Genomic DNA, 12,745 nt, shown 5'->3' on the forward strand with positions numbered 1-12,745 from the left:
CCACCTTCTCCCTGCAGGGACGAAGTCTGATAGCAGCAGAGATTAAACACAGTTCATCCAGCTGAGCAGGCACCCAGCAAGCTCCAGTGCCACCAGGATGAGGCACAGCCAGATGCTCCTCCACTGGCATCTCTGGAGCAAACCCTACCCATTCACCTGCTACAAAAACCCTTGCACAGTCTCCCAAGGCCCAGCAGAGCATGAAAAGGCATGTTTTTCCTCTTTAGGGTAATTTATTTATAGATTTAAAGAAACAAAAATAGGAAAAATAGAAAAAAAAAAGAGAGGTGAGGAACGCACACTAAGGAAAAAAAAAGTTCATTGCAACAAAGCAAGAGCAGAAGCTGGGTGCAGGAAGGGGTCCCTCTGCTAAGCCAGCAGCTTTGGAAAGAGGGATCATTCCTCCTCTGTGCACAGGGACCAAGGTCAGCGGGACTCTCCCTTCAAAACCTGCTGAATTCATTTTCACAGTATCCTACGTAGAGAGGCTGCGCCTGGACACCACGCCTGCAAGGAGAGCAAGGAGACGGCATTACACAGAGGGCACAAGCAGACCCCACGGACAGGTTGGAGTAGTCAGAGCACAGGTTGGCCATCCATGCCCCACTTCAGGTGCGACAAGGAGGGAGCAGTTTTCATCCTGCACTTATAGACTTGGTTTGTTGCTCATGCATGGGAGCACAGAGTAAGGGCAGGTTTCCTGGGGAAGCTGGTGCTGCAGGAGGGGTGGCAATAGCTGACATGTTCCCCTTTCTCAGCACAAAGTCCTCTCCTCCACAGCCACCAGTCCATGCCAGCAACAGGGGCTCTCTTCCAGCACTGCACAAAGGAAGCTCTGCCCACATAAAGGCAGGAGAAAGGCTCAGAACCTTCCCGTAGGAATAAGGGTCATTTTGCACCAGGGGAAGCCCATTCACCCTCACCACCCTCCCCAGGAATGAACCCCAAAGACAGTAGCATTTGTGCTGCCCCCACAAGCTGGCATCCAGCTGTGAGGAGAAAGAGTTACCCAAGAAGCTTGCAGCGGAAGTCGGCCAGCCGCACATAAGCATCTTGCAGGTCCCTGACAGTCGCGTTACTCCACAGTCTCTCGGCTATGGCCCCAGCTCTTGGCCTTGGAGGAACAAGGGACAGAGGGATTCAGGTCAGGGCAGAATTTGAAAACTTCTCACAAAGCCCTGAGCTCCCAAACACCCTCCTGACCAAAGTTCTTCAGCACATAAAGGCACATGGTTCTGTGTGTCAAAAGATCCACCCATAGACACATGTGGATCAGGATGTACCAGGGTGACAAGACAGACCAGGATTAAACACATACTGCTTGCAGCAGCAGGCTGTACGGGAGCACGTTACAGTCTTACAAACCCTCATTCAAGCTTCAGTGAAGCCGTTACGAGCACAGAGGCACTGCCAGGGGACAGGGACGAGCACCACACGCAGACCAAACCTGTGGTGTGGCAAAGCAAACGAGCCTGAGCCCTGCCGCATGCAACTCCAGCTGACTTCTCTGTGACTTCTCTTACCAGAGCCTGGGGGCCAGGTTAGTGACGTCCACATATTCACCCCACATGCACGCCTCTCCGCCGATCACTTGGTCCTTCTGCTCAGGGCTGCCTGCCAGAGGATACAGCATTCAGGAGATGGGGTGTTGTAGGATAATGGCCTTATTGCCCTGCTCTCAGAGGCGCCTGTAACACGAGTGAGTGGCTCAGCTACGGAGACAGTAACTTGCCCTTCTGGAATCTCCTGCTACAAACCCCAGGCTGCGGGAGAGCAGAGTTGTTTTCTGTCAGCATCAAGGGAATGGGATGTAGTTCAGGAACCAAGGACACAGTCGCTCAAGCACCTTCACACCACCAGTGAGAACAAATTAGCAAGAGACCTAGCCTTGGTGCCACCTCCGAGTGACAAGTCAGCTGTTGTACAGGAAGGGGACACAAGGAACTCACCTTCGAACTGCAAGGGCTCCACCTCGTAGGCTGCCATCCAGTCCTGCCCATAGGAGATGTGGTTGAGGTACCAAGGAGCAGAGAGCAGAGCCCGGTAGCCAGCCTTGGTGACATTTGCCATCTCCTCCATGTATGGCGTGTAGTTCTCCTTCCACACATGGATGATGGTGTCCGGCCTCAGCTGAAGAACACATGTGAACCCTGTGCACTGGATGACTGCGGCAACAAGAGCACCACCTCCCCTTGCACGTGGGGTGCCCTGACCCATCTACAGCTTTAAACACCCCGAAAGGGAAACTGAGGAAGACATTGAGCCACTTCCCATCTGGTTTGCAACAGAAGCAACAGAGGGAGGAATAAATTCATTTGCAGAGCGTCCTAGGCAGGGTTAAAACCTGCCTCTTGCAGGTGTATACATAAGAACCTGGAGGAAAGAGCTTATTGACAGCAGCATGACAGAGCCACCAAGAGGGCAGCTCACTGGCAGCTCCATCTCAAGATCAGCCCCCATCCTGTAACACAGCAACCCCCACCAGCCACAGCACAGCACCCCCAGAGCACACCAATGCATTTGGCCAGGGTGCTGGCACTGTCCACCCTAGCACAGGCAACTCCATTAGGGAAAGCAAGCAGCTCTCACCTTCACTCTGTTGTCAAACACCTCCTGCCACACGATATAACCTTTGCCGAGGGAAGAGATGATGTCCAGAAGCCTGGGTGGAAAGAGTACTAAGTTTTGGCTCATCCCAGCTACACGCCCCTCTCTTTGCTGGTTGCATACAGCCAAAGCAGCAGCACCAATATTCCCAACACCCACAATGGGACATGAAGGTACTTCCAAAGGAGAAGGAAGAAAGCACAGCCCCTTATGGAGCTTCCTTCTCCTCAGCTCCAGGCTTTTTTGTGGTCAGGCTCCCAGTAAAATGCAGCTAGGCTACTCATCTGGGGTCAGGGAGACATGCCCAAATGGGCATGCTCCTGAAAAGGATATCTGGTGTTCCCAAGACTGCAGAAGACATTTGTACTGGTCACATACTGCAGCTGCAGGCTCAAGATGCAACCGTCCTTACCTCTGGATATAAAATGACTCTAATTTTTTGTAATCTTCACCAAAGCCCATCTCCTTCATGAAGGCACGAATTTTTGGATTGGATTTCCTGCATAGCCAAAGAGAAGAGAGTAAAAGCAAGGCCACTCTCCATAATCTTCGAGAAGTCATGGAGAATGGGGGATGTCCCAGAGGACTGGAGGAAGGCCAATGTTACCCCTATCTACAAGAAGGGCTCGAGGGAGGATCCGGGTAACTATAGGCCCATCTGCCTTACTTCAATCCCTGGGAAAGTTATGGAATAAATCCTCCTGGGGGCCATCACAAATCAAGTGAAGCATGTGATTGGGAAAAGCCAACATGGCTTCACTAAAGGCAGACTGTGCTTGACAGTCCTGGTGGCCCTCTATGACACAGTGATTTGCCTGGTTAACATGGGGTGGGCAGCAGACATCGTCTACCTGGACTTCTCCAAGGCCTTTGATACGGTCCCCCACAGACTCCTCCTGGAGAAATTAATGTGTTATGGCCTAGACAAGTGGTCTGTGCAGTGGGTGGGGAACTGGCTGACAGGCCGCACCCAAAGGGTGGTGGTAAATAGCTCTTTCTCAAACTGGCAACCTGTCACTAGTGGAGTCCCCCAGGGATCGATATTGGGCCCAATGTTTTTCCATATCTTTATAAGTGATCTGGATAACAGCAGCAAGTGTAGCCTGATGAAGTTTGCTGATGACACCAAGTTGAGTGGGGAAGTAGACACTCCAGAAGGGAGAGCTGCTCTGCACAAAGATCTGGATAGGCTGGAAGAGTGGGCCAGCAAGAACCTTATAAAGCTCAACAGGAAAAGTGTAAGATCATGCACCTGGGAAAACATAATCCAGGAGTGCAGCACAGACTGGGATCCACCTGGCTGGAGAGCAGCTCTGTGGAAAGGGACCTGGGGGTCCTAGTGGACAGAAAGCTCAACATGAGTGAACAGTGGGCTGCTGCGGCCAAGAAGGCCAACGGGATGCTGGGTTGCATCAAAAAGGGCATCGCCAGCAGAGAGAAAGAAGTCATTATCCCGCTCTACTCAGCGCTTGTCAGGCCACACCTGGAGTACTGTGTACAGTTCTGGTCCCCTCTATACAAAAAGGACGTGGACAGGCTGGAAGGGGTCCAGGGAAGGGCCACCAAGATGATCAAAGGACTGAGAAGCTGCCATACGAGGATAGGCTGGGAGAGCTGGGTTTGTTCAGCCTTGAGAAAAGGAGGCTCAGAGGGGATCTCATCACCATGTACCAGTACTTAAGGGGCAGCTACAAAGAAGATGGAGACTCCCTTTTTACATGGAGTCACATGGAGAGGACAAGGGGGAATGAACACAAATTGCTCTTGGGGAGATTCCAATTGAACATCAGAGGAAAGTTTTTCACATTGAGGACAGTCACCCATTGGAATAATCTCCCCAGGGAAGTGATTGACTCGGCCATGTTGGACGCCTTTAAGAGTCATCTGGACAGGGTGCTAGGCCATCTTGTCTAGATTGTGCTCCTCCCAGAAAGGTTGGACCACATGATCCCTGAGGTCCTTTCCAACCTGAAATTCTGTGATTCTGTGAAAAGCACTGCAACCTGAGCTCTGGACTAAGGCCAAGACATAGCCAAGTCCTTCCCTTATTGGTCCAAGGCTAGCCCAGACATTCCAAGACCTGTGGCTGCACTGGCACCAGCAGCTTCCTACAACCAGCATCACCATGAGCACAGAAACCCCAGGCACCAACACACAGAGCCTGGGGGAGCAGGACACCAAAGATGTGCAGATGATAGTGACTGAAAAAGCAATGGTCTAGGACCCAGTCCCAGATACTTCCCCCCAGTCCCTGTCCAGACCAATTTCAGACTCACCAGCACGTGAAGTCTACCTCGTCACCACCGAGGTGAAGAAAGAAGTCTGGGAACACAGTGCTGACCTCCTGAAACAAACTGGTCACAAACTCATAGGTGCTGTTAAGGATGGGGTTGATGGGCCCATAGGTCCCAGAAGGATCCTTGCCAAAATAGCAGGGAGTCAGGAGGCCTGGAGCACCTGGGTCATAACAAACACAGGACAATAAGGAAGGGGCTAAATGTGGCTATATGGCCCCATACAAACCCCCAGACCCTCCTCAGCACAGCCCAGTGCCTGCCATGAAGATCGAAGACCTGGGCACTGCACATAAGGCACAATCTCAGCAGCAGAAACACAATCTCTGGCTCAGAAAGCCGGCCCTGATGGGGAGGGATCCACGTTCTGCACTTGTCTTGTTCTCCCCCTACGCACATCCACTGCTGTCCCAAACATGCACTCCCAGGTGAGATCAGAGCTCAAGCCTTTTTGGCTGGACACCTCATTTTCCCCCCTTGCAACAGCAGCTCTGAGGACAGGACACAGACGTGGCTCAGTCATTTCCCTCCCAACACCAAATCCTTGCAGCCTGCACACCAGCGAGCACAGCAGCAGTGTTGGGCAGCCTAGTCCCCTCTAAATCATACAGTTTCCAGTCAGCAGTCTCTGAACCGGCTGACTACATAGCCCTGCTTCTGCACCACGCTACTAGCTTCCACCCTTCCCAGTGTTCCCCTTAGTATCTCTCCCCACTGCTGTTTTGGGGAGATTCCCACAGGAAACCAGAGACGCTGGGGAGAGATAATGCCAGTGCCATCCCCAGCACCCTCTCCCAGCTCCATGCACCCGCTGCAGACAGGGAAGGGGAGCAACCACAGTTTTGGCTGTGACCACATGCATGGGTTGTACTCCAGGGCAGAACATGGTATTTGGAGGCAGGGAAAGGAGAGAGCAAGACAAGCCAATGTTTTCCTGGAGCTCACACTTCCGGACATGGAAGAGGAGATGCTGCTCCCTGCTCTGAGGACTGGAAGTGTGTCAGAACTGGGGCACAGCTGAGATGAGTGAGGAAGCTTGCTCAGCTGCGCCTCCAGTTAAACCCAAGATCCTTGCAATACCCTGGTTTTGGCACAGGAGGTGTTCCCAAAAAAAAAATCATGCAGCTTGGACCCAAGAAGAGAAGGAAATGTTTTTCCTTTGGATTTTGTCCTAGAAGTTGAACCATTTGGTCCTACTTCCCCCAGATGATGGTTTCCTCCTCCTCAAAGCGAGCCTGTGGGACATGGCTGCCCACACCCAGCTTTCGGGATCCAGGTTCCAGATTCCCTTCCTCCCCCCAGTACAATTACAACTCTCCTCACAGTAGCAGCAGGCAGTGTCTGCTCCTCACCTGGACCCCAGGAGAGGGTGTGCCCAGGAGTGTCGAACTCCGCAATGACTCTGATGCCACGCAGCCGAGCATACTCAATCACCATCTGCACATCAGCAGCTGTGTACACATGGGTCATGGCATTGAAGGCTCCCTGGGGGAAACACGGGAAATCTTGGTGCCTTGCTCAGGTGCTGAGGGAGGGATCTGCTCACTCTGGGCTGGGCGCTACGCAGTGATCAGGGTGGGTTACCTGCTTGCTGAGCTCCGGGAAGGTCCAGCTCTCATAGGGAAAAGATGGGTCATCCACAATGTGCCAGTGAAACACATTGAACTTGTTGTAAGCCATGACATCCTGGGAAGGAACAAGAACAAAGATGAACGTGGCCTGTGCCTTCTTTTACCCAGCTTGCCACAGAAAGGGGACACAGTCCCTGTGCTCCAGAAGGACAAGGCAGAGTCCCTAAATGCTCCCTGGGATCCAAGAGGGATTCAGACACCTTTCTTCAAACACACCAGCACCACAAAGAGCTGCAGAGGGCCAGTAGTGCTTCTGCTCACAATAAAATCCCTGTTCTCCCTGTAACTGAGCCAGTGGTGGAGACCTAGAAGCTTAATTCTGCTTGGGATGAACACAGACACCACCACCACCCACCTTTGCCTAATGTAGCTGGGAAAAAGTCAGCATTTTGCCTTGCCTCAGAAGCTAATCCAGATTGAAGGAATCCAAGATACCTCAGGGTTTTCTTCTCCTTATCCTATTTACAAAGGGAGTTGAGAAATCACCCAAATGAGGCAGCTGTGAGTTACACCAGGAGCAAACAGAGCCATGGGCACTGGGAAAGACCTACAGCATAGAAGCATTTTTCCATGATGCACATCTGTATATTAAGAATTGAGGTCATGCTGCCATCCCACCCCAGCCTGCTGCTTCATCTAGGGACATGCAAGCTGCTTTGTTCAAAAAGCCCAGGTTTGACAAAATCTTCCTTGATGAGATGTAGATGCAGTGGCCTACGCATTAGCCAGCTCCTAGGATCTCTGGAAAGGAGCAACACAAAAAACCCTTCCAGACCACTCAAGGTGTGTCAGCTCAGAGTTCCTCAGCTGTCACAGAGGAGGGGACCCCCAACTAAATCACCTCATCTCTGAGCACAGGCACCCTACCAGAGTTTCCAGGATGGCTTTGAGAGGCAGGTAGTGACGAGAGGTGTCCAGCAACAGTCCCCGGTGAGGGAAGCGGGGGAAATCCACAATTTCTGTCTTGTTGATGTAGTACTGCATGCAGAGAACATGAGGTAGAAGTGAGCAGGACTCCAGGCAACACAGCCATTAGCAGGAGTCACCTTTGTCCCCAGAGTTAGCAGGACAAGGAGGGGTACCCTTACTGCAAGCTAGCCAGAAAGAGCTGCAATGCTTTAGCCACTCAGAAGGCAAGGATCTGGCTGGATTCACAAATCTCTACTTGGCTCTCGGCAAGGCTGTGCTGCACTGCTGGTGCCCCCCTCATCCCAAGCATCCCAGCAATGCTCAGCCTGTCCCCACAGATGCAGGAGCATTATGGAGAGCTGACTGCCCCAGGAGTTGAGGCCAGGACTCACCATGCCATTCTCATCTCTCCCAACGAGCTGGCTGAACGTTTCCAGGCCTGCAGAAACCCACACAGAGTCACTTTCTCAGCACAGATTCCCCCAAAGGAACAGAGCTCAATTAACAAACAAGTCTATGGAAAGAGAGGGGCACAGAGAGACATCCCCATAGGCCTGGGGCAGGGAGAGTGGGAATGCCTGACAGAAAGCACACCTCACCTCTAAGAGCTCCCCAGAGGGCATCCGCAGAGAGCAGCAAGGAGCCTTCTGAGACAGACAGCTTATCTGAAACATAGCATCAGAGGGGGCAGTGCTGGCATTAGGTACCACACTCCATGACATGCTGCCACAACAGTCCCAGCTATGGGGTTGCAGCGGCACCTGGCAGAAATCTTGATACAGAACTGTACCCTTGGATCCCAGAGAACTAACTCGTGGGTTTGATTTTTTTGTTTCAAACCTCTCCTACTGCTTTATCAGCATCCTTAGGTAAGTTGCTCCCTCCCTGCCCCTGTTTCTCAGTAATACTCAGCGAGGATGCTGCCTCCCTAAAATGGTGGCTAAGTGCTGCACAGTGCTATTTTCAACTGATGGGCACAGAAACAGCCGCACTCCTGCTCCAGTCACTCCCTACTGCTCCCAACCCTGATACTCACAGCTTTCCTTGGAGTCCAGCCTGGGAAACCCATCACAGCCTGGTGTGGCAACATAGACAAGGAGCTGAGTGCAGGGCGTCCCCCAGGGTTGCTCGTTCTCTGCAAGGGACACAGACCAGACATCAAACCCATCCTGGCTCTTTTCCCTGCTTCCAGCCCACCTCCATCCCCATTGTCCAGCTAGCAACAGAGGCACAAGAGTACACGGACTTTTAACATGTGGCACAGGGGTGTTCAGCAGGGGCTTCTTTCAACATAGGTAATCAGGAGCATATGATCCTAACCTTCAGCTTGAAGATCTGCTGGGGAGGAAGCCTCCAAGGAAGACTTCACAGTGGAAGCTTAAATGCACATGCGGAAGAGGAGAGACATCAGAATATAGCCTAGCAGCAGCCCCCAAGGCTTCCTGGACACCAGCCCCTGCTCTAAGCAACGGCCACAACTACTCAGATCTTCTCCAGGGGGGGATGAAGAGCTTCACATTTCCAAACTCTCCCAGGACTGGAAAAAAAAAAAAATGAACCCAAGAGCTCTGCTACCCTACCCACACTTCTCAGAAAGGGCAAAGAAACCCTGTAAAAAAGGGTGGAGAATGAATCCAAGCATACTGCAGAATTGGGCTGAGTTAGAGACCACCAAAAGGTCCCGCCCAGCACAGAAAGGCTCCTGACCAACTTCACATTCTGCAGAGCAGGTCCCAGGTGCAGCAGCTGGAAAAATGAACTCAGCCACATTCAAACCCCAAGCAGGAGCTCTGGCCACGCTTCTCTATCTGAAGGAGCACTTCCAAGGATGCAGAGACCCAAGTCCCCCCTGGAGTCGTGCAACCAACTCCAGCGGGGGGTGTTCAGCCTTCACTGAGGTGCATGGGTCTACTCACAGCAGTCTCTGGCCAAGAACAGGGATCAGCTGGCTGGGACCCTGCTAGCTGCAGCCAAGGTCCATGCCTACAGCCCCACAGCATTCCCAGGAACAGCTCAATATAATCACTGAAAAATTAGAAGCTTGGCTTTGAGTAAGGCTGGTCACAAGCTGGGCACTAAGCAGACTTCAGAGAGACCACAGCACTGTCTGCATTTCACCTGAATGCTGGCAATTGTGCTCCACAGCTTGCTGGATCCAGAAACCCAACTTCTCCATGAAGGAATGGCAAAAACTCTGCAGAGAGAAGGTAAACAGCTTGAACACAGTCCTCAGTTTTGAGATTTCCTCTCAGTTACAGGCAAGCCAGTAGCCAAGGCAACCTTACAGATGTGTGAGCTGGCACGCTTGCATGGCAAGCCCTGCTCCCTCTGCTTGGTGAGACAGCAGCTGCCCAAGGACAGCTGCTCTCAAGATAGGGGACATAGCTTCTCATTCTGTTGAGAAGCTGCAACAGAATTGGTCCCACCACCACGCACCATGTTTAGGCCTGCCCAGAGAGACGTTGCCAAATGGGGCATCCTCGACCAAGGAGCTGGCAGGCACCACCACTATCACACCTAGAAGGCAATGCAGATGGGTGCAGCAGGGATCAGTGACGCATCAACCGCAAAGGCTGAAGTTCATGGTTCAAAAGAGCATGGTGAAGGTGCAAACTGAGTGAATTACAGTCATGGACTTGACAATAAGGATGCTAATGCAGCAATTGCAGCAGGATGGCAGCAATGAGACATCAGGTATGGGACTGGTCCTGGCTTGAGCTCCATGCAGGGTCCTGGGTCTCTCCCAGACTTGTTTCAGAGATGCCCAGATTAGTAACAAGAAAGAAGGGAAGAGCAGCAAGGGAAATCCCAGTTACAGATAGGGAAAACAAATATTCTTCACCTTGAGCATGGTCAAACACTGCAGCAAGGGCTGCAGCAAAGGCTCAGTTCTCCATGTGGGAATACCACATTTTGAGCTGGACACAGAAGCTTGACCCAACTGCAAAGTTGTCTCCGACTCTTGGCTTGGCTCTCTTTTGAGCCAGGACTTGACCAAAGACCCCCATACATCCCTCCTCACTTAAACCGGTCTGTTTTCATGTTTGAAGTCCAGCATGAATGCAGAGTTCAGACATAATCTTGCCTGCTTGTTAAATTGACATAGCAGCTTTCTGAAAGAGGCAACAAATGGTTTCTATCTTATTTTCTCTATTAATAGAAACTGTTTTCTTCCATACAGGGTTTCCATTGCCTGTTATTACCAACCACCCATGGTGGGGTGAGGGGGGATGAAGGAAGGCAAAGAAGGGGAAAAAGCCCTAAAATTAAACATGTAGTTTGAGTGTCATTATGCAGGGCGTATGGAAAGCAACGAATATGAACAGAGAGCTCAATCTTGTGACTGCAAGAAGTTTCTCCAAGTGATTCAGTGGTCACATATCACCTCAGAGGAACAGGAAAACATGAATAATTATTCAGCTGCTTTAGTTCCTAGCGGCAAAAAAATAAACAAGAGGAATCTTCTCAGCTCCCAATTCAAAATTTATTTCTATTGCTACTTACAAGAGTTGAAGAAATCAAATAAGCAAAAGTATTCTTCTCAGTGTTTCAAACTTGAATTTTTCAAAGAATGATGTGCTCAAGATGAAGCCAAGTGGCTTCCAAGGCCATTATCCTTCTCCACTTTGATCAGAAGCAAGAGTTCACGCTGACATTTAAAACAGAAGCAGAGTTACTAACTCTTCTTGATGAATGAAGCATTTCATATTTCCCAGATAGCACCTCAGGCTGCTGCAGACCCACGCAGACACCAGGCATCCGTGCATGCCGGCTCCCCAGCCTGTTTACCTCTGCGAGCACAGCCAAGGAATTTCCTGCATTTCATCCCAGACATGCAACAGGTGCTACCACAAAGAAATCTGGGTGCAATAAACCATGATGATGTACTGCAAATCAAGCCCAGGCTCTCAAAGCTTTTGCCTTTCCTCATCTTAACCTACAATTTCAGGGTGAATCTAAGAGCTACTACCTCGCTTTTGCCAGAAAAGCCTTACTGCCTTGGGATGCTGAGCAGCTCACCTTATGGAAAAAGAGCAGAAAGAGGCCCCATGGCACAAATACATAGTTGCTAGAAACAGACGTGAAGCAGCAAGCCTCTCCTCAAGGTAAAGCTTCACACTGGACATGAAGAGCTGCTAGGCACACAAAGAGCCAAGACTTGCAAAAAGCACTGAGGCTGGAGTGACTGCAACACCAGCAGCAGCTCTCCCTGCGGTCACAAGAAGCAAAACTAAGTGCTGGAGAACTGAAACCTGATCTGGAGGAGATAAAAAATGAGATGAGAAAACTCTTGATAGCGAGAGCCTAAGTCCTTTAAAGAAATGCTGCACAGCTAGTGCCCACTGTGCCAAAGAGATTTCTTTTAAAACGTGCATGCTGCTGGCATTGCTCTCTACATACAAACCCAATGGTGCCCTTTGCTACGAGACTCAATTCAAGTGACCACATGACCAGCCCGCTGCCACCATCTACCCTCGCCACAAGCCCCTGCTGAAATGAAGCAAGGGGTTAAAAAGCAGGCTGCCACACAAAACCCGTGGTTTTACCCCCAAAAATAAACAAGGGTTTGGTTTTGTGGTTTGGTTGGGTTTGTTGGTTTTTTGTTTGTTCTTTTTTTTTTTTTTAAGAAGGAAGGCAGAGGTGAAAGGGTGCAGCGCCCTTCCAACAGCCCCTCGTCCCCGCCTGCGGAGGCCGCGGAGTCCCCCGCCCCGCCCGCAGCCCCCGCCCCGCCTCACCGGTCGGGCGGGCAGCGGTGAAGAGCAGTGCCCAGTACCGCTGGAAGGCCGCCTCCAGCACGGCGCAACCCGGCCCCACGGCGGAGCCGGCGGCGTAGGAGAAGCGGAAGCGGCGGGGAGGCAGCAGGCACCGGCCGCCACCCGGTGGGAAGCGCTCGGCCTGGGGCTGCGGCCACACTGCAGCCGCCGGCTCTGGCCCTAGCACCACTGCCACCGCCAGCAGCGGCAGCAGGAGCCGCAGCAACATCGCCCCCACCACCATGTCGCGCCCCGCCACCTGAGAGAGGGAGAAAGGAGAGGCGGAGGAGGCGTCAGCGCCGCCCGCCGCAGGAGGGACGCCCGCAAAATGGCAGCTCGGCCCCGCGGGGCCAGGCCCGCCTACCCCTGCGTTGCACGGCGCTATCACACGCCCTCACAGCCCCCTCAGGCGGCGGCCCACCCACCGTCACACCAAAGCCGCCGGGAGTGCCTTCAGCCAAGCAAGCGCCTCTTTACTTTTAAATAAATCCACAAACCCTTAAGGAGTGTGATTTCTTACCCAGCCCTCAAAATTTAAATCCGCTTTACC

The 12,745-nt window shown here is 52.0% G+C and overlaps 1 protein-coding gene across 1 annotated transcript; it reads right to left on the reverse strand.

Annotated features, from left to right (window-relative positions):
- Positions 1 to 213: 213 nt before the first annotated feature.
- Positions 214 to 12,537, reverse strand: HEXA (hexosaminidase subunit alpha). The gene is made up of 14 exons (XM_075099796.1): positions 12,178 to 12,537; positions 8,478 to 8,576; positions 8,041 to 8,106; positions 7,834 to 7,880; positions 7,400 to 7,510; positions 6,486 to 6,587; positions 6,254 to 6,386; positions 4,884 to 5,064; positions 3,020 to 3,106; positions 2,590 to 2,662; positions 1,950 to 2,130; positions 1,524 to 1,614; positions 1,010 to 1,114; positions 214 to 507 (listed from the first exon to the last, which is right to left on the reverse strand). Exons 1-14 carry the CDS (start codon positions 12,437 to 12,439, stop codon positions 444 to 446), a joined length of 1,602 nt encoding a protein of 533 aa, XP_074955897.1. The 5' UTR covers positions 12,440 to 12,537; the 3' UTR covers positions 214 to 443.
- Positions 12,538 to 12,745: the final 208 nt, after the last annotated feature.

Source organism: Phalacrocorax aristotelis, chromosome 7, assembly GCF_949628215.1.
Source record: "Phalacrocorax aristotelis chromosome 7, bGulAri2.1, whole genome shotgun sequence".
NCBI classification, from domain to species: Eukaryota; Metazoa; Chordata; class Aves; order Suliformes; family Phalacrocoracidae; genus Phalacrocorax; species Phalacrocorax aristotelis.

What these genes read in the sequence shown, in the direction of transcription:
- HEXA (XM_075099796.1), bottom strand. Translation starts at nt 12,439, where the DNA reads ATGGTGGTGGGGGCGATGTTGCTGCGGCTCCTGCTGCCGCTGCTGGCG. An exon ending in CCTCTGGGGAGCTCTTAGAG is followed by an intron (nt 7,881 to 8,040) that starts GTGAGGTGTGCT and finishes GGGTTTCTGCAG; the next exon opens with GCCTGGAAACGTTCAGCCAG. An exon ending in TGTTTGACAACAGAGTGAAG is followed by an intron (nt 2,131 to 2,589) that starts GTGAGAGCTGCT and finishes TGTGTTCTTCAG; the next exon opens with CTGAGGCCGGACACCATCAT.